This window comes from Anoplopoma fimbria, chromosome 1 (genome assembly GCF_027596085.1).
Source record: "Anoplopoma fimbria isolate UVic2021 breed Golden Eagle Sablefish chromosome 1, Afim_UVic_2022, whole genome shotgun sequence".
NCBI lineage: Eukaryota > Metazoa > Chordata > Actinopteri > Perciformes > Anoplopomatidae > Anoplopoma > Anoplopoma fimbria.
In genome coordinates, this window is record NC_072449.1 from 10,765,773 (window position 1) to 10,788,153 (window position 22,381).

Genomic DNA, 22,381 nt, shown 5'->3' on the forward strand with positions numbered 1-22,381 from the left:
AATATAATGAAGGTCAATGAGGGTTCAGAGCGGCCCACAAAGCCCCTTAATAACATTTCATAGACAGACACGCACACACAACCTCTCTGACTCACAAACACGTTGACATTTCACAGGTTAATAGTGTGCTCAAATGCCTTACGCTCCCAGTCATTTGTCAACATTAGCTTTCTAAAAAGGGACACTTCACTGATATGCAAGGGACTGGCATTTCACACAGTCAGGGCCATTCATTATTAATAGCTGTCATGGACGGAGGGAAGGAAAGAGAGGGAGAGGGGGCATCATAAATCAGTGATGACATAAGGAGCTCCACAAAAACCTTACATCAGTCAGGAATTAAAATTCACTGATCACATTTCATATAATATTTACAATTCTGTTTTTTATAACATTTACAGCTAGAAGGAGGTGCTTTAGAGGCAAAGCAGCAAGACACATAAATTCAGACTGTACTGCATTTTGAGTCAGTTGTGTCTCGTTTTGTTCAGGGGAGGTTGTTTATTGTTTTTTACTTTTCTACCCAGGACTCCCTGGAAAGAAATGATACTGAGAGGTTTGAAATAAAGGAAACAAAATGTTTCATTTTAGTATGATGTGCATGTTTGCATTTGAAAATGGCAGTTTGCCGCTGCTTCTCAAAACAATATAATCTCAAGGTCCATTTAGTAGCACTTTGGGAGCTTTTGATCATATTACATGATCTCTGTCCGAAGATGGAGTTAAGCCCATTTGCTATGAAATTGTGGATGTTGAATTTTTCTATGCACAGAAAAAAACGCTCGTATGGATGAACCTACAGACAACTATCACCTGAATGTGTGGCTCCTTTCGGCTTTACATAACTTTTTTCAAGTGAGCTTCAGCTTATTGTTGCTGCGTTTCTTCTGGATGTGTAAATAAGCAACTGTTTGCTGTTTGGCCATATCAACTTAAGAGGTAATTGTTAGTGATGTGCAGCTTGTTTCTGCAGCCCCAAAGAGGCCAAAAAGAAAATCTGTTTTGAAAAGATTTAAATATTGAACAATTACAGCTGTGACTAATGATTATTTTATTTTCTAATGAATCTATTATTTATTCAATGAATCACTTAAACATGGGTTTATAAAACATCTGAAAATTTCCCGTTAAATTCCCAAGTGATGTTTCAGTTCAAACCCAAAACTGTTCAGTTTGCTGTTATGTGGGAACACAAAAAGCAACAAATCTTGAGAAGCTTAGGCTATTAATATGTTTTGAATTTTTGTTTTAACTTTAAGTCAATCAACTAATTGTTTCTGCTCTAACATATCATTCCATGACTTTTGGAAAGATGGCATATGCTGCTAATGAAGATCATGTGTGATGATCAAAAGCTCCAGAAAAGCTACCTTGAGGATTTTAAGGTGAGATCTGCTGTTTCAAAGGTCAAGACTGACTTTGAACCTGATTATATAGGCCACCTAGTCAGAAGATGAGATGGGTCGTTTACAACCTCCACACCTGCCTTAACTACCCCAACGCTCCATATCAAGTAATATGTGTTGACACTGATCATCTCTGCAGCACCAGTGCAGGATGGACGGGTGACTGGGTCAGGACGGAAACCACTGTGTGTGTGTGTGTGTGTGTGTGACCACTCTAACGTCCTGTTGTCGGTCAATTAGGTTTCTCTCCTCTTTTGTCTAATGGGTCTGTGTATCCTTCCTGTTGGGAAGCTGATCGAAGACACACCTAGCAGCTGGCTTCATATGATCATTGCACACACACACACACACACACACACACACATGCACCCATTACACACACACGCACACGCACACGCACACACACACACACGCACACACATTAAATTCATTCACAGGAAACAATTTGGCAGCTCACTGGGCAAACTGGTGGTTATTGGACAATATACTGTAATGGTCATCAAACGTCGCCATCAGCTACTACAAACACCACCCTTCTACAGACATCACATCTAATGTGTAACTGCAACCATTCAGAAACAATGTACCATGACCACGGAAAATACGGGTTTCTCATCGGCATCTGTTAAAATTGTTTGTATTTTTTTCCCAGAGGATGCCTCAAACACCTGCTGTGGACAATTTGACCATAGTAAATAAGTGCACAAGGTAAAATTCTGGTAACCATAGCAACAGTGTTTCTGGTTTACCAGCAAACTGTGATTAGTAAAAACTTTTGTTCCAAGCCAACTTTTAAACAACATGTCCTTTAGATGGATCACTGCAGGTGACAGAGGTGAGGATACAAGAGTGAGAGAAGGTGGAGAAATGACTCAAACAGATACTTAAAAAAGAAACAGAATTACAATTCTCCCATTCTCTCCCAGGAACAACAAAGACATGACTTTAACATCTTTAAAGATTCCAACAAGACATGTTTTAACATCTTGAACTCCTCTAGGATGCCGGCTTTCTCGGCAGACGTCACTGTCTTTCAGAGGCTGTAACATGCACCGTTTTAAGCTAGAGTAAATAAATATTTATCAAATGAATCCATCCCTACCAACAAAGTCATGCTAGCATGTTGTGTAGAACCAAAATTACGCTCCAAAGGCTAAATATTTAAGTAGGATAACTGGAATGAGTCACCCCCTTTAAGACACTTGATTATCATGCTGTTTTTTGTATTCATGTGTGATGATGTTAGCTGTTATGAAGTTGTTACAACTACAATTTAGAGACTTGTAGCATTCAGAGAATATCTGTAATGCAAAAACATTTCTGCAGATATCTCCGAATTTCAAGAGCTTATTTAACAAATCACAGCAATGATGTTTGGTGGAAGAAGTTGAGCGCTAAATATACTCTGCTTGGAATAATCATTTTTGGCTTAATGGAACATGTCTAAAACTCAGATTTATGGTGATTAAACTGTGATTGTTTATCTTTCTGCACAGTGAGGGTCAAACATCCAAGGGAAATAACAAAAGCAAAAACATATTATAGAGTTAAGGGAAACTTTGAGCACTAGGTCCACAAACAACACAAAGACATTGCATGAAAAGAAAAGATGCAAATCTGTCAATGTAAGATTTTAGACAAGAATGATAGCCAAAACATGAAACACAGTTTACAGGTGACTAAATCCCACGGAATATTAAAAGATGACAACCAGAGAAAATGAATAATCTCAAAGCCATACTATGTCTGTGTCTGCTAAATGACTGTAATGTAATGTAATGTAATGTATGTAATTTGTTTGACATTTTTTCTTAACACTTTTTGGCTGCTGAGAATTGAACAAAAATGTAATTTGTAGGCTTCACTTTTTCTGTGGTTTGCAGCATTGGGCAACAACAACATTCATTAATACGTGTGATTTATTTTTTGCACATAGGTGCAGACACACAGAATATCAAAGTGCCTTCCATCCATCACATTCCTCTCCTTAAAGTACTTTCTCTATCTATTCACACATTGTCAGCTCCCTCTTGTCCACGTTCATCCTCCCATTATGTGAACGGACAGCCAAGTACATCTATGAATAAGTTACTGCTAGGACCTAACAATACAGTAACACATAACAAGATGGAGGGAGAAAGATGAGAGAACGACATTAGCTTGGAGTGGGAATCGGTGAGGGAGATGGAGGAAAAAGTGGGATGAGGAGAGAGAGAGAGAGAGAGAGTGAGAGAAAGGAGAGATGAAGCCCACTTGGTCTCAGTTGTAATGTATTATGTATCACAATGGGCAGACCAGCATATGAAAAAGTGTATTCTCAAGTGTGTGTGTGTGTGTGTGTGTGTGTGTGTGCGTGTGTGTGTGTGTGTGTGTGTGTGTGTGTGTGTGTGTGTGTGTGTGTGTGTGTGTGTGTGTGTGTGTGAAATGTGAATAAAATCTAGAAATCGGATATTTTATTTGTATCACCGACATCCAATCAAACGTATCTTTTTTTTAAGAACTCTAGCACATTGTCAGCATCTGATTAGTTTTTTTCTTCCAGAAGCAGAGCTACGGTTGTCCAATATGTCCCATGAGCCGTGTGCGGCCATATAACTTGTGAGTTATTTTAAACTTGCAATTATATATGGTTCGCTACCTCTGTTAAAATGCAGCTCCTATTGTGAACAGTCGGTGTCACTATCACTAGAATATCAGTCACAGGAAGCACCAGTCACCCAGCTGGTGATGTGATGAGCACCACCGTGTCAAAAACTGTTAATCTCATCCGATCAAGAGCCCTTCATCAACTGGAGTTTTGGGATGTGCAATACTGATGCTGTCTTAGTCGTGAGATAGTCATGAAGTACGCTTTGAAGGAAAATGTCACAGCTTTGTTGAGCTGGGCGACTCCGATCGATTGGCAGACCTCTCTTCTTTATTTGATCTCACAAAAGCCAGGTCAAAGATACACACATGAAATAATTTGCCGTAACCTCCCTCTTTCTAAGAAGCAAATCAGGGGCAGCAATGCTGCACACTTCCCATCTCTTCAGGGAATTATCTCTAGTTTCTTAAACAACAATTTTTCTGTGAAAATGGAAAAATATGTGACTGTGCTTACATTACCGATAACAGAACCGAAAACCAGCCCTTCCAGATTTCACCTTCACTGAGAAAGACGTTCACCTGATCTCAAAGCCTTTCTTTTCCTCATGTGGAAGGAGTAGAGGAGGAAAAACAGCTGGAGATTAATGAAATGCAATGTGATGAAGTCTCCACCTGCAGCACCCACTGTCAGACCTCTACTAGGATTTAGAAAAGGGGATTTACCCAGTAGTGGTGCCTTGCCTGAAGGATTCTCAGTTTATGTGGCTCTACATACATTTGTTAGCAAACATGTTCTCGCACGACACAGAACAAGAGCAGATTGAAGTCCAAGATGACTGACAGTCACTTGCGTGATGAACTTCTAATCCTACTTCAAGTCTTACACCTGATCTGACAGCAATTCTTCAGACCAATGCCCAGCATCTGTTTCCATATTTACTGTTGAGTGAAATTTAATTGTGATAAAATCCTCTTACTGCGGATTCAAGTGCACATAGAAGTTAAAGTTCGCTCATTACAAAGTCTCTTATATCGAAAGGCTTGTGACTTTTTCTCCATGAGGCCCCTGGCATGATAAGTTTGGCAGCCACTGTTTTAAGCTCATTGCATCATGTACTGTAAACTGCAGTGAACCATGTCTTCTGGCAGCAGAAAACACTTGCAAATTTAGATACAGGCGCAGAAAATCTGGGTGAGATAAGTTTATAGTGGTTAATTAGCTCTTTTAAAAAAATGCATGGTAAAAAATAAACAATCAGTAAAATCAGTCACATAATAACGTTCATCCCCCACAATCACAAAAGACTAAAAAAATGGCTCATCGCTTGAAGTTGTGACTAAAAGAAGAGGCGTGATATGCTGTTAACAAGCACTGAGATTAAGAACAAAGAAACAGAGGAGGTGAAAGAAGAGAGAGAAAAACGTTTAATTTTTTATTGTTCTGCACTGATGCAACAGAAAATGAATAAAGAAGACCTTAAACAGGCCCTATTATGCTATTTTCCGGCTGCATATTTTTATCTGAAGTAACAGTGACAACATGTTTACATGCGTTAATGCTCATAATCCTCCTTGTTTTTCTTATCCTGGCTGTCCTGCAGCACCTCTTCTCACCCTCTCTCTGAAACGCTCCATTGTAGCGCTTGCTCCTCCCTCAAAGTCTGCTCTGAATTCTCAGCTAGCCCGCTCTGTTGTGATTGGTCAACGTTTCACATTTCAAAAAACTCTTCCTCCGGAGCTTCACCTCCGTCTCTCTCTTTTGTTGTTTGAGGGCCAAACTAGCCTGAAGGAGTTTTACGTCACTTCTGTAACATTATGACCTCAGAAAGTTACAGAAGTGAAGGAGATAATTCAATCGAGCCGTTTCAGGCAGCTCAGGAGCTTCTGAGGTGGAGAGTAACTATTTTTAGACGTGGACTTCAGGTTTTACACTCTACGAACCTTTTACATGTACAAAAATATATATAACACACTAAAGAAGAGGGAAAAAGTGGAAAAGCATAATAGGGCCACTTTAACACATCACCTGTTACCACTACCATGTCCTATCTACCCCACACACATACGCACACACACACACACACACACACACACACACACACACACACACATATGCTATGTGATATGCTAATTTCATGCTAAGGAGCAACTCCGCCGACTGTTTCTGTCTCTGAAACTCCTCTAACTTCTAAATGATAACTCACGAGACAGACAGCTCTAAACACACACACACACACACACACACACACACACACACACACACACACACACACACACACACACACACACACACACACACACACACACACACACACACACACACACACACACACACCAGGTAGACACAGATGCAAACACAGTTCTGTGGTGTGAATCTGAAGTTCCTAATTAGAGTTTATGCTCATTTCTCTGACTTGCTGTCAAGACAAATAAGAGTCTTGGTGTTTGTTTTTGCTCAGTTCATGTACGCGTGTTCGGTGTTTGTTTGATTCCTTTTCATTCTACATTCTTCTGCCAGTATCTATCCCCATGACGCAAACTGGTCACCTTTAACACCTGTCCACTCATGCCTCTATTCTAGACACACACACACACACACACACACACACACACACACACACACACACACACACACACACACACACACACACACACACACACACACACACACACACACACACACACACACACAGTCACAGTCACAGTCATCAGATCCATTTATGTCCTTCTGGACCAGAACAAGTAATGCAGAGGACAAAAGCCTGAGTTTTTAAATGTTTTCATTGCAGTGGCTATTACAGTGGATTTAGTTGTTTAATTTACGAGCTAATGGCTCGGCTGATGTAGTCAATTTAATTAGATTAATGTGTCATCTCTGATTTTTGGTGATTGTGTTTCTGTCTTTTTTAACCTTCAAGTTTCTTACTTCCACTGCAGCCCAGAACACAGACCCCTTGATGGAAGCCAGACTATCAGTCTGATCCAGCAAGTGATTATCTGGGCGGTAGGAAATAAGGAGTCAACACGGCTCAAACGTTATCAACAAACATGAGGCGGAACCACGATTCAAAGAAGGCCGGCATAAATCCTCCTCATTACTGACTATCAAATTGATGGTGACATCAAAGCAGCTTCCCAGACTGCCTTGTTAGGGACCTGGCGAGCTCTGGCCCCGATGCAATCTAACAACGGAAAAAACAGGCGGCGGTACAACACACACAATCTCCTGTCCTCATCGAAAAAAGGCAAAAGACAAGGTTGAAAGGGGCACACAGTCAAGAAGAGAGAGGGAGAGTGAGGAGTAAACACACTGATGCAGATGCAAAGAGAGAAGGGAAAAAAACCACAGATTACAGGAGAGATGGAAAAAAAGACAAAAGAGATGAAAGCAAGTGTGGCTCCTCTTAGACATCAATCCACTCCAACATGAGGGAGCTTCTCAAAAAAAGACTTTAAAAAGGTGCAATGGGCCCATCAAAGACATAAACTCTCCTGAGAGCAGAGGTTAGAGCTATGAAAGAAGCACAAACTCTCTCCATATTGACTTTGATGTTGAGAAGGAGGCTGCACCTGGAGACATTGGTAAAACCACAACACACATGTACACCTGTCATCTCCATGTGGAGGTTACCAAACTAGAACATGGGAAGATGCACACATCTGGATACATGCAGCTCTTATATCGAAAGGCTTGTGACTTTTTCTCCATGAGGTCCCTGGCATGATAAGTTTGGCAGCCACTGTTTTAAGCTCATTGCATCATGTACTGTAAACTGCAGTGAACCATGTCTTCTGGCAGCAGAAAACACTTGCAAATTTAGATACAGGCGCAGAAAATCTGGGTGAGATAAGTTTATAGTGGTTAATTAGCACTTTTAAAAAAATGCATGGTAAAAAATAAACAATCAGTAAAATCAGTCACATAATAACGTTCATCCCCCACAATCACAAAAGACTAAAGAAATGGCATGCAGCATCCCATCATGGTGTAAACACATGTATGCATGCGTTGCACACAGTTGAAACACAACTTAATGAGCTGCACAAAGACTTTATTCACATAATGTCTGGTATTTCTACTAATGCGTTGATGTACAGCTGTGTGCACATGGATGTACATTTACAGTATGTTTGTGCAGACATGCATGAATACACGCATGTACAAACGGAACATGCGTCGCTGCTAGACACCCTGCTGGCAGTAAAAATTGTTCATTTTTCGCACGAGTTGACTTGAAAAGGAAATCTTTAAAAAGTAAAGAGAGGGGGAAAAAAACATAGTAGTTGGAACAGGACAGAATGAAAGAGATAGAAAGAAGAAGTGCCTCTGGGCAATTATGACGGTCTATGTGTGACGGTCTGTCTGTGTGTGTGTGTGTGTGTGTGTGTGTGTGTGTGTGTGTGTGTGTGTGTGTGTGTGTGTGTGTGTGTGTGTGTGTCTAGAATAGAGGCATGAGTGGACAGGTGTTAAAGGTGACCAGTTTGCATCATGGGGATAGATACTGGCAGAAGAATGTAGAATGAAAAGGAATCAATCAGACAGACAGCTTTACACACAAACAAACACCGAACACGAGTACATGAACTGAGCAAAAACAAACACCAAGACTCTTATTTGTCTTGACAGCAAGTCAGAGAAATGAGCATAAACTCTAATTAGGAACTTCAGATTCACACCACAGAACTGTGTTTGCATCTGTGTCTACCTGGGTGTGTGTGTGTGTGTGTGTGTGTGTGTGTGTGTGTGTGTGTGTGTGTGTGTGTGTGTGTGTGTGTGTGTGTGTGTGTGTGTGTGTGTGTGTTTAGAGCTGTCTGTCTTGTGAGTTATCATTTAGAAGTTAGAGGAGTTTCAGAGACAGAAACAGTCGGCAGAGTTGCTCCTTAGCATGAAATTAGCATATCACAGGACTGCTGATTTAACACCCAAACAAACTGAGACAACTTTGTCCTGATGCAAATTAATTCCACCCCGTCCAACCAGACTGTCTCTCAGCACTTCTACAAGTCTTTAAATACAATTAGATACTGTATTTGACAGTGCCTGTGTGTTTGTGTGTGTCTGTGTGTGTGAAAGCACACACATGTGGCCCAGGGCCAGGCCAGAGTGTTCCTACTGGAAAACAAGCGAGGGTCAAGGACAACCTCTGTGTGTTTGTCTGGGAGCCTCTTTACCACGGTTGTACTAAACTGTGACACAATAGGTCAAACCAACAAAGGCACGCTCCAGCCTTACACTACATTTCAACCCTAAATATTCAAGCGTTAACTCACTCCAAAACACTTCAGATGAAGCACTCACAAACACATCCTGACAAGACATTTGCAATATATTGTAAAGATTAAACATATAGAATATATTAGTGGGTGGTCATCCACCATAAACTAGTTATCTGAGGAGTTGTGATGAGGATGAAAAACTACAATGAAAAAAACTTAAATGTTGCATATGTCGTATCTTTCATGCGACAGTGCTGTTGAAGTGATGAGAAAGGATGCTCCGCGGACACTGTTCTTGCTGGTATAATGAAGTTTATTACAAACAAGCAACACATGTCATGACGGACGTCTAGAGCGCCCGGAGGTCTCGAGTCGAATCTGTGAGTTCCCCTACTTTTCGGGCTCTTATACCTCCTTATATATGATACATGTTATTCACTTTTGGGCTGAGGTCAAGACCTTGTATGGGGCTCCGACATTCTACACCTTTGACCTTCAGCCCCTGATATCCTGCACATCTGCTTCTTATATAGGACAAAAACACTTGGGGCCTTCGCTGTATCGTGCAAGACCTGAAAATATACCACACATATTAAAATGCAAGCTATTATTAGCTTTAACCAAGGCTGGACTCCCAACTGGGAAAATCAGGCAAACAACCCCTATTGAATAAGAATTTGTGATTCAGTGAACCATTAAAATTATACCTCCATCCATACTGGGTACTTCATAATTATTTTGAATATAAGCGCTCATTGTTGCTTAGGAGTAGAAGGTTGCAATCTATTTTTGGTGTCTGAATGCAGTTTTTCTGAGACAGGAAGTATGTTGCACTCCTGCTTCTTAAACTCACTACATATGTGCAAAAGATTACATTCTTACAAATCCTGTACTGTGCATTAAGCTTCTGACACGGTTCAATTAATGCTACTTGATATATACAACATTGTGCAATTTAAAATCCTCTGGTAGAAGCACTTTGCATTTCTGTCCATCTGTATGCTGACCTTGTTGAGGAAATGACTGAACTTTGTGACAGTGTGGTATATACATAGTTGGTTTAGGGTTTACATTATGTCCATCCTGTGTTTTTAAAACCACCAGCTTTCTCTGAGAGGACTCCTTGATGTCTTTGGTCTCCCACCGTAGTGAGACTCACCCATGTGCAGAATGTGTATGATCTCATCTCTGTGGGTCTGTTTGCAGCTCATCACCTCTGCTCAAGTTATTTACTCAACATGCCTCCATGTTGTTTTCCACCTAAAAATACTAAAGAATTTTCTGTAACAGAGTTTGCATGTGCAACACATCCTATCTATTCATTTCTATCATGTTTATCAATCAATTTGTTACAAATTCTGTTGTTTGTTTTGATTCATCTTTTAGGGCTTGAATTACACAAAACTGTATAATTTAGCTTGCATGCATATTAAAGTGCAAAACTGTGGGCTTAAACTGGCAACTCCAAAATGATCAAAATGAATAAAAGGAGGGCTTATTATTTAAGTCAGCTATGCAACTCCAAAAGAAACCCCAGATTCTATTAAAGCCCTTTACAAGGCAAACTAAAAAAAAGTAGGCTAAGTTCTGCATATTAAACAAAGTGAAAGAGAAGAAAGAGAAGAAAAAAACAAATACAACATAATTATTCAAACGTTATATATTGTTAATAGGGCACCCACTACACAGATGTGCTTCAGTAATGGCAGAAATAAAATAATTAGATAAGGTGCATGCCCCGTAACATTTTCTCAAAGGAAAACTAATAGGAACAGCCATACTGTATAAGTTGTTTTTATTAGTGCTTCAAAAAATGTATCTGCTAGCACGCTTTTTACTTGTGATATTCCTCAGGGATCAACAGTAGGCATCATACTGTTTTTAATCATATTGTTAGAGTGTAAAACAGAACGCAGACGACTCACACCTCCATATGCATCGTAAACTCAATACAGTCAGAATAGTATATTGTATTCTGGTTCGTGCTGCAGATTAACAAAAAACTGAAGTTATTTGACCTCTTAGACTTCCCCTGTATAATCAAGAGGATTCTTAAAAGCCTCATTTTCCAAAATCAATATGGGGGTGATTTTTGACCCTCATTAATGAAATCACTTAAATAATTCCTTTTTCCACAAGGCTATTAAAATGTCTCCCAGTCTTAATTACTGTGGTTTCTTGTATTCTCACTGTAATCAAAATACCAACATTATCTCCCATCTTCACATGGAGGTGTTTTTGGTTATGTTCTCTCCGTGATCTTCCAGCGGGGGACTTTTGGTGACCACTTTTTTTTGTGTCCTTTTGCTCATAGTTTATGCTGCTGTATTTTTTGTCTGACTGAACCTTGTTGTAAAGCAATTTGTAATGTTTTGAAGGTTCTGACAAAAAAACTGCAAACAAATGTATTATTACTGTATTAGCGGTAGTAGTAGCAAAATAAATATTTCTAGTTTAAAATACGGGGTGTAAATAATCAAATTAAGCTTTACTTTGGCCTGACCGCATTAAGAATTATATTGAACAATTTAAGCAAAAATTCTCAGCAGAGAAGAAAACAATTGTTTTTTGGTTAAGTTATTTTTGAGGAGAAAACATTCTTTGGTTCTAGCTTCTCAAATGTGAGTATTTGCCACTTTTATCTTTTATTTCTTCATGTAAATTGAATTACATTTTCACTGGTGGTCTGACAGAACAAGCAATTTTAAGAAGTTACCATGGACTCTTTTAAAATCTGGGGGAAATAATATGTTTAATGTAGTCACTTTGATTTTAACTGAAATCTTTTGATGTCTACATCAAGATGACCTAGTTAATTTTGACATAATAAAGTCAGGGTGGACTAGATAGGAAAAGTGTCTCATTGAGTCATTAAGTTATAACATTCGCAGAAATGACTGCATATTGGTTTCTGCCAGTACTGGTAATGCTCTCCAATGCTACAGCCGTATCCAGTCAGAGCAGCACAATCGTCCTGCTGATTCATTTATTGGAGCAGTAGTTAACTGCAATCACCTGGTGTCCCAGGCGAAAGTAAATCAGCATTAAATGGTGAGATTGATGAAATCAGAGTCTGAGAGCTGACCAACCAGACTGGGAACCAGTAGTCTAGAGGGCAAGTAATGGTAGGAAGGGTTTAAGAACTAAAACTCATCAAAACTACAAAGGTAGTAGGATGGCAAAATTACAAAATCCCAGTAGAATACTGTGTACCTTTAATATGATATCTTCAATCTGGATGACAATAAACTTTATAAACGTAACTTAATGTTAGATGTAGATGGCTCTTACTGTTTTTTGTATTTTTGGGTTGACACTAAAATTTTGTTTAGATTTGGATCAAACATTGTGACTTTACAAAATGTACCCACATTTTTACAATATGTGATTAAAGTAAAACAGTGATGCATCCTAAACATCTGTTCAACTGAGCTGTCAGTGGTTCAATTCGCAACCATTTTCTCCAGAAAAAGAAGAAAGAAAGGAAGAATAACATAATAAGTAGAAATATGTCACACTTTGGTCACAGAGCCGCTGAAAAGACACACCTTTACACACACACACACAACACACACACACACACACACACACACCTTTACACACATACACACAACACACACACACACACACACACACACACACACACACACACACACATATCCTAAGTCACAAACATGTACAATAAATGCAATATAATAATACATTAAAACAACAAAAAAAATATTCACTCTTGCAGGACTGTAAAATGTTGAATTTCCAGACAGCTCAAAAGAGTAAAACACTACATCCAGGACTGATGGAATATAATACCCCTGTATTTGAGGTAACCTGTGACACCATTAGTTGCCAGGCAACCTGGACCACCCTTTAGATGAAACACCTGCCCTTCTTATATCAAGCCATCTTCTTTTTTTCCGTCACACCTGCCTCTGTCTGTCTCTGTCTGCCAGTGGATATGTAAGAGTGGAGACGTGGAAAGTCGAGACAGAGGATAAATGGAGACAATGCCACACAAATGAGGTGATAAAGAGAATAGAGAGGAGCAACAACACGAGCCATAGATGGTGAGGACAGATAGATACACAAACAGTCAATAGTTGAGTGTCCATGTGAACAATCATCGCTACGTTTCCATTTGGCTTTGTGTGTCCAAATACTGGCCGAATAGTAGCCTGGAGACAGAAATACAATACACAACAGTATATGTACGTGTGTGTCTACTGTTGTGTGCGTCTACTGTAGTGTGTGTGCATGTTTGAGTGGCTGAGAGTATGTCTGTTTGTGTGTGAGGGGTTTGTATGTCTCTACATTCTGTGTATTCTGTGAATGCTGTTGAACAAATTTCATTCAGCATCACGAAAAACCCCTGAATGTCCCAAATGCGACACTTACAGCTCGTCAGTGGCATTATCTCTGTGTGAGTCAATCAATGGAGCCGATCGATAAGAAAAAGCCCTGCAGTCAGGGCAGGAGGAACCAGAGCACAGGAACACATTCTGCTACTCAACTGTAGAGGCCGAGCACAATAATGCCGACAATAACGAGTCACGATAATAACTACTGTGGCAACGTCAATATAACTCTGGCCAACAGAGCTAAATCTATAGCTGTAGAGCAATGGCACTAATAACAAGGAAACATTCATGTTTCAAAGCTTTTAAAAAAACCACAACAAAAAACCACCATGCAGCTACTGTATGAGCAACATAAAACATCTGCAAAATGCACTGCAGCAAGAGAAACAACAAGTTTGGATTTACAAAAGTTACACATGAATATCAGTAATATCAGCAATAAAAACACGAGATAAGATGAAAACACTTACCACAGAAGCACAATTAATTACACTGACTGCAAACAACAACAAAATTAAATCAGTCCAGATAAACGGAGTCATGGCAGTCGCTGACCAGAGTAAAATTTAAGTCTCCTTACCTGCACAAAATCAACACAAAAAAGTGAGAAGTAATCTCTCCTTACTACCCTGTGAACTTGTTTCTTTGTGTCTGTTAGGTTGAGATTCATAAATAATTTACTTCTGTCATCTTATATTATTTTAATCTCCAACTTCTTTTCAGTGGTTTCCTCAAATAGTCACTTTTATTCCACATACAGTACGCCACTTCTGGATTTAGTCTTACTACTAAAATGTTTTAAGGTGCTAAAAAAAGATCATACATCCTATAGTCCTTTATCTTTCTTATACTGTGACAATAATCCTGTGTTTGTGAACTTCCCACCTGTCTAAAGAGAGACATACACACACACACACACACACACGTTGCCTGCAAAAACCAATGAGTTAAGCTACAAACTAAATTAGATGTAGCTGTTCAAACTGATATTGCAATGACCTTCAAACGTAAGTAGTAAATGCATTCAAGCATTGTAGCGTCACAACAGAACAACAAACACGAAACACAAACTTCACAGAGACAAGCGCTAAAGCTGGATGTCAAACCTAATCTGCTGTACACTATCTCTTTGGAAGACCACACCAAGTTTATATAAGGTTATTTACTCCTCAGGCTAAAAGTTAGGACACACACACACACAAACAAACACACAAACAAACACACACACACCTCTACTACCTATCAATTTATACTGTTTTCTAATTAAACCAAAACTCTGTGTCCCAAACACAGCTGCCTCACCTCCCACCTTAGTCTGTCAAGGGAGTGCACACACACACGCACACGGACACCTACACGCACACACAAACCTATACACACACACCAGTTGTAGCCGCTGAAAAAAACAGCTTAAAGAACACTGACACACACAGTTGTGGCTGTCCATTGGATTACTGACAGCAACACAAATGTGGCCATGCAAACACACACACACACACACACACACACACACACACACACACACACACACACACACACACACACACACACACACACACACACACACACACACACACACACACACACACACAGAACACACACACACACACACACACACAGAAACACCTGTCTGTGGCAACAGTCCATAGAGAAGGCTGACAGGAGCTGCTGGAGTTAAAGCTGGGAACTATGGGAGCTGTCAGGCCCATTTCCCTGAGACACCTCCAGGCCCACACACAGAAACACACACACACACACACACACACACACACACACACACACACACACACACACACACACACACACACACACACACACACACACACGCACACACAAACCCTGTGATATTATTGTACTGACTTAAATGCATTCCCTGGAGCTGTTCTCTTAACATGACTGTCATACTAGGCATGCACTAATAACGATATCGGGCCGATTCTGACTCAAATAGCCGAAATAGGTTTTGTGACAATGGGGCCGGTTCATACGATTTGTTCATATGTTTGTATGCAAAACCATTATATGCTGCAACTATAATTTCTGTTTAGCCTGTCAAGCCTGATGTACAACTTATTAATAACATACTGGTATAGGATCGGGGTTACCGCTCAAGGACACCTCGGCATGTTGCCGCCCAGTTATCCTCATCGTTGCTTACTAATGTCATATACTGTACCTCATCAGAACATTCCTCTAACCTCGACCCAACACTGAACCAGCTGTAATGTGCTTTAATCTTAAACCTGCAACATATGAACCAAAAAGCTCAACCTAACTGTAATTCTATCCTCTGGCTTAAAAATAACACTTCCTAATAAGGTATGAGAAACAGTCATCACCAGTGACCAGCTGGCCAGGTTTTCTATTCTCGTTTAGAGCCAACAATAGAAACAGCAGAGATGGAATACAATCTAACTCCGTTTCTAAATAAACACTACAAAAGCACACAAACACTCCTACAGACAAAAAGGTGAAAAGAAAATGAATGTTTTGAGGAAATATTTATAGGAAACAAAAGCAAAGATAAGAAGCTTTACATGACATTTTCCTATAATAAACTGCCCAATCATGGCTGCAGGGCAGGTCTGTCTACATGAAGTGTGATTCATGTAGGTATGTAAGGTTTCAAAACAGCATTGTTTTCACTCCCATGTGCTACAGTTTGTCAGAGCTCTAATGAAATTAAATAGAATAATAAAGAATGCTATTCTCTTTCAATGATGCAAACAGGTCCATTACCTTAATCTACAATGTGTTCAAATGCCCCAATCTGGAACCTACCTTGATTGCTGAATTTAAAAGTTAGCCCTCTAATTTAACTGCATGTCTTCATGTGCATCATAAACCTGCAGCTGCTTCACAGTAAAATACAGCCAATGGCACCATTACCTCATGCAAACTTTCAGATAACCAGTTTTGGTCCAAATTTATGAAACGATGCTGGCTCACACTGTGCACAATGTGATTCAGATGATCTCAGTTATATGTAAAAACAGGACGGTAAACACTGACAACAATTTGACTGAAAATCATCTCATGTGTTTTGTTGTCGTTGTTTATCGTACTAGTTCATCTTCAGATTTTGAACAGATGGATCAGTTGAACTCGTTCCAGTGTAAATAACAATGTTAAACATAAAAACTTGCTTTCTCTGCACAGTACAAAGTCTTCTTCTCGGCTTAACCTCGTTGACTCCATATTGGCTCAATTATGGGGGAAAAGTATTTGCTAGGGATTTGCAGAGATCCCATTTGATTTATAATAATTACACAAATAGCTATTAATATGGTACATCACTGGAGGCACTGGATAACCACTATGATCTATATTTTCTACAGGAAATCGCTAGAAGATTAGCTAAAGCTAATGATGAAATGGATTTCCACTCGGTTAGTGATTGGGACAGTTGTTTTACATCTCATTACATAGATTACACTCTGTTTAACATTAATGTTAAACAGCTTGTTGGCATCGCTAAACGAAGGCATCCATCCCATTCCCTCTGGCTTAAATACGCAGAGAGAGAAAATAAGAGCCTTGTTATGGCATTTATCGAGTGCATTGATTTTAATCAATTTGGTGCAGTAATGTAGTCCAAGGTCCCAAACCACTTTGAGCAATGTGGACATGTTTTTATTTGCATGCCTTCTTGGATTCACTTATATTTAAGTGAATCCTTCCCACCATCCTGGTGTCTGGACTTCCATCAAAAACCCTCCACAAATAGGATGTTGTCTAACCGCTGCACCTTAAGCTGTCTTGCACTGTATATCACAAGTGTATCTATTAAATAAATGTATAAATAGAACTTTACTATTGCTTTGATTTCTGAAACTAAGATACTGCACTTTACTTTAACCATTAAATAAAAAATGACATGTGTGTATCCTCAATGTAATCTGGTTTCCTTCCATAGTCCAAAGTCTTGTTATTTTCAAGTACTAAAGATTTTGAATTGGCCACAGGTGTGAATGCACAAGTGAATTTTATTCTCCATCATAGATTGTAAAAAAAAAAACATTGACGTAACGTCATTTATTGGTTTGTGGATTATGAGCCTCCAGTTTGGTATTTTTGCTGTTGACATCTCGGTTTTTGTCTGTCGCCATCTTGGTTTTTTGCAACCAGAAGTAACATAAGAGGGTGGGGCTGAGTACAACCAAACACTGAATTAGACACTTTAGGTGACCAAAATGCTACAAATATTCCCACAAACTGAAAACAGACTGCTAAAGGGTTAAAGTTGTAAGACAAAAACACGGACAACTCCCAGACTGGACAACGCCGTGGTAGCGTCCTGTCAATCACAAGTTAGCCCCGCCCTAAAGAACAACTTGCTTTATTGTCTATTTTACTTTTAATTGGACCATAATTTACTAAATGAACATCAAGCTGTATTGAAGATGACTTGGAACTAGGGATTGAGACCATATACTCATGTTTACAATGTTTACTGAGAATCTGATGGCTATAAGAAAGAATGCAATTTTTGTCACTTCCGAATTGGCTTCACTTTTCAGACCAGGAGTATGCCGCCGTTTCTCTTTGTGTGTCTGACCTGTGATTCAGTAGACACTATTCCAGGGTGAAAACGGATGGATGAATGGTGTGTACATGTGTGTGTGACTCAGGATGACACTTTGGGTAGATTCATGTGCGGATGTGATCTCTACATCTATCTATACTGGTTCGGTTAAAGCTGCACATTAAACTCATACTACATACTTGAGATGTTATCTCTCAATGATAACTTCAACACTAATGAAATCCAGCAGAGACTCCTGGATAATTAAAAGATAATAGGTTTCTGTTATGGTATGTGGTTACAATCCTTTTCAGCTTTGTTTCCGGTATACTGTTTATTTCCTCACTTTGGTATGGCCAAAGGCACAAATCAGAGGGGTAGAAAATTCCAAATGCGTCCTCTATGCAATTAGAAACACTTCACCAGTTATTCAAATCACTTAGGACCCAAAACCCAGAATCCCAAAGTTAACTGATTAAAACTGCTGAATATATAATCAGTATTAAGCTCTAGAGAGCTCAATCTCTATCATACTTGCCATTGGTGGAACTTTAAGCTTGGTGAATGAATGTTTGTTGACTTTGCTCTTCTCTCAGACTTTTGACCTTAGTCTTTTCATTATAGATACAGATTTCTTTTGTTTACAGTTGCTCATTTTACGTACTGATGATTCAGCTGGAAGAGTTCACGATGTACAAGCTGAGACAATTGACTCATTATGTTCATGCAGAAAATGAATTCAACCAAATATTGTTTCAGTTTAGTATTTCAAAAGTAATTACATGCTTAACTTGCTCTTCAACTGGAGGACAAGAGTTTTTTTTCCATGGGTGTGCACAGCTCCTCCATTTAAAATGTTTTCTACATGTTTACTGGAGTGTAAAACAGTAAGTGATCTTGTTTAAACATATTTAATAGTATCTATTATCTACTGCTGGCCTCCACATTAACAGACTCAGGGACAGTGAATCAAAATGCAGATTAGTCAGTGAATTGAATGCTTCAAGCCAAATGTTTTGCTGATGCAAACATATTCTGTAGACACACACACATAAACACATGCAACTCACAATGGTTTCTCACCGCTTTCACTTTATCTCCTTCTTCCCTCTCTGTCTCTGTCCTCTCTCTCTCTCTCTCTCTCTCTCTCTCTCTCTGTGTGTCTGAATATTTTAGTATTGATGAGCCCATTACTGATGGATAACACAGTGCAATGTCAGCATCCTTTCTCTCTCTCTTTCTCTCACACTCTCACACACACACCCACACACACACACACACACACACACACACACACACACACACACACACACACACACACACACACACACACACACAGGAATCAGGTTACAACTCTGCTGCTGCTGTGTACTTTTGTGCAATTCTGTGTGTGAGTATGTGTGTGTGTGTGTGTGTGTGTGTGTGTGTGTGTGTGTGTGTGTGTGTGTGTGTGTGTGTGTGTGTGTGTGTGTGTGTGTGTGTGTGTGTGTGTGTTCATCATGAGGCTGGGGGATCTGACTTCCTGGCATCAATCCAGTACAATGCAATATTTTTTTTCCAGGCTGAAGACCATCCACATGCACACCCGCTGGCACACAAACACACACACCCAAATACCGACTACAAGGGCGATGCCTGATGGCTGCTAAAACGATGAAAGATGATAAACAAAGTGCGTTGAACACACAAACAGCAGAATAAAGACAGAGCATCAAACATTACAAACAGAGGGTGAATGGAGGTCTAAGCTCAGACTGAAGTCATGGATGTGTTTACTCTGAAATTGTAGAGCCTAGTCAATATTTCTGATAAACAACTGTCTTTTAAAGTCTCAATCAGGTCATTCAACACAAAATGGCATGTTGGATTTTTATCACAATGCTCAATCGCAGGAGGGATCACAAACAGGAACAGGTTTGACATCTGCTCTCTGCATCACACTTCATCACCTTAACTGATCACGGATGCAGAGTCTCAGAGTCAAAGCCACTCCAGCTTGAGGGGAGCAGGTGAGACCGGCTCCTGAAGCTAATCATTCGTCAAAGATGCTTGACATCAACCTGGCAGATTCATTATCCCTCCACAACTCTGCTTATTCTCACCTAGACTGCCAAACAAATGCACACTGTAAGAAGCTTATCTTTCAGGACAAGCGTTAGTGAGCTGAATAAAAGCCATTGTCATTCAGTTATATCCCTTATTGAATTTTAACAAGTAATGAAGGAGGAGCACATTAGATGAGGATTTTCAACTTTGAGACAAAAAAGGGTTTGAAACTTGATATGAGGGAGATGACTCTAATGTTTTGTGCAGTCAGCGTATAATGGCATCACAATGTTATTATCCGCAAATGATGCTATTCAGCTATGAGAGAGGCAGAGGGGACTTATAGCATTTATAAAAAAAAAACACATTGGTATCAAGACATGGATGTAATGAGGGTAGCTTTCACCATATATATATATATATATATATATATATATATATATATATATATATATATATATATATATATATATACACAGAAGGTGCACGCTGTTTGATCAGCCAAGCGTTTGATCACGACCAATTGTCTCTGCAGCAACAGATGCGTCACTTAATTTGAGAACGGCCATTGCCTGTTTACACGGCAAACTTTAATTTAGAAACGAAGAAACCTGTTCTGGTCTACTTTATTAGCTGACATTTAGCTGAACACGGAGTGTGGCCCTGACATTTAAAAGTTGTTTTTTTCCCCAGACAGGTGCAGCTGAGAGAAGTTATGAATAAACACACAAACTTAACAGCAAACACAACTAATGGCAGTAATAAACTCCTCTCTGAGATGGTTTCAACTCATAGTAAACATTAGCAGATTCACAACGATAGTATGCAAAGCTAGGCTGCTTTATTGCGTTAATATTGATCGTGTCAGCCTCATTTGATCCACGGCACATATTTCCTGACCGTTGGAAAAGCTTATCAATCTCCAAAATGTCAACTTTTCTTGAAAAGTGAACAATAGCCTCGAGGTCAAGAATGAACATTCAAACTGAAAAAGCCTGGTTTAAAGCTCTGCGTTGATGCATTGTTGGGGGTTCAAGGGAGAAAACTGCACTTCAGGAGCATTTATTCTCAAGTATATTATTATTAAATCACCTACTAATGCTCTATAGATGACTTATAAACCATTTAGGAGAACACATTTTGGTTTACCAGGCTGTTTTTTATCCTTTTTATGGGTTACAAAGCAGTAATAAATATTGGTATTTAATTACTAAATGCATAATAAGTTGGTAATATACACATTTTGGTCCAGTTTCTGCGCAGCCCTATTCCAGAAGGTAAAGCCAATCTATTAAAGAGATTGCTCAACAACCTGGCAGCCCCAAAAAGCTACTATTATGAATTGATTTATAAAGCATTTGTGAATTATTCATTAATTAACACAGCTATTAGTGACTGTTTTATAAAGGATGCTTTATTAGAAAGGGGCTGGATTGCCAAGCAGTACTCTAAGATAAGGTAGTTTGCTCAAGTCAGCCCCTTAAAAAAATAAAAGACATTTGAATATAACGATTGAGAGAAAGCAATTATGAGGGCTATCATGAGAGATTTATTAATCCCAAAAGGGATGTCAGAGTAAGAGAAGCCGTATCAGAGTAGGCTACCAGTATCTTCTTATGATGCCATGGAAGATACAAAGGCAGGATCAGACCATTAAACTCTCTACAGACACACTGTGAGGACGTTTGAGTGATGGAGATGAGCTCCACATCAGTTCACACTGACAGCCACCTGCACACACAGTTCACCTGGGGTCCTTCACTGCCACTGTCAAAGGGGGGGTAATGACACCCAGCAGGTCACCCTCACACCCTCACACCACCAGCATCGTGCAGTTTGTGCGCTGTATGTAGAAGTAACAAGAAGCTGCAAGGAACCAACCAACACACACACACACACACACACACACACACACACACACACACACACACACACACACACACACACACACACACACACACACACACACACAGTTGACACGACACACAAACTTACATCTCGGAGGACGGCGGCTGGCTACGGCAGAGGAGCGCGTGTCCGCAAGCTTGTCCCATCGCGCATCCTGCCTCGCGCCTCCCCGGTTAACCCCAAAACAGCTGCTGCAGTCAGGAGGACCTGGCAAGCGAGGGGAGGGGAAGGAAAGGAGGTGGAGGAGGAGGAGGAGGAGGAGGAGGGGGGGGGGGGGTTAGGAGGATAGACGGATAGATGGATGGATAGATAGATAGATAAAGATGGTTGGGTGT

The 22,381-nt window shown here is 39.8% G+C and overlaps 1 protein-coding gene across 1 annotated transcript in view; it reads right to left on the reverse strand.

The window, feature by feature from the left end:
• LOC129089636 (cGMP-dependent 3',5'-cyclic phosphodiesterase) overlaps positions 1 to 22,260 on the reverse strand; it is a 143,449-nt gene extending 121,189 nt beyond the window's left edge. The window contains exon 1 of the mRNA XM_054596919.1: positions 22,134 to 22,260. Coding sequence (XP_054452894.1) covers positions 22,134 to 22,192 — 59 coding nt within the window. The 5' untranslated portion in view covers positions 22,193 to 22,260. The remainder of the gene's footprint in view (positions 1 to 22,133) is intronic.
• Positions 22,261 to 22,381: the final 121 nt, after the last annotated feature.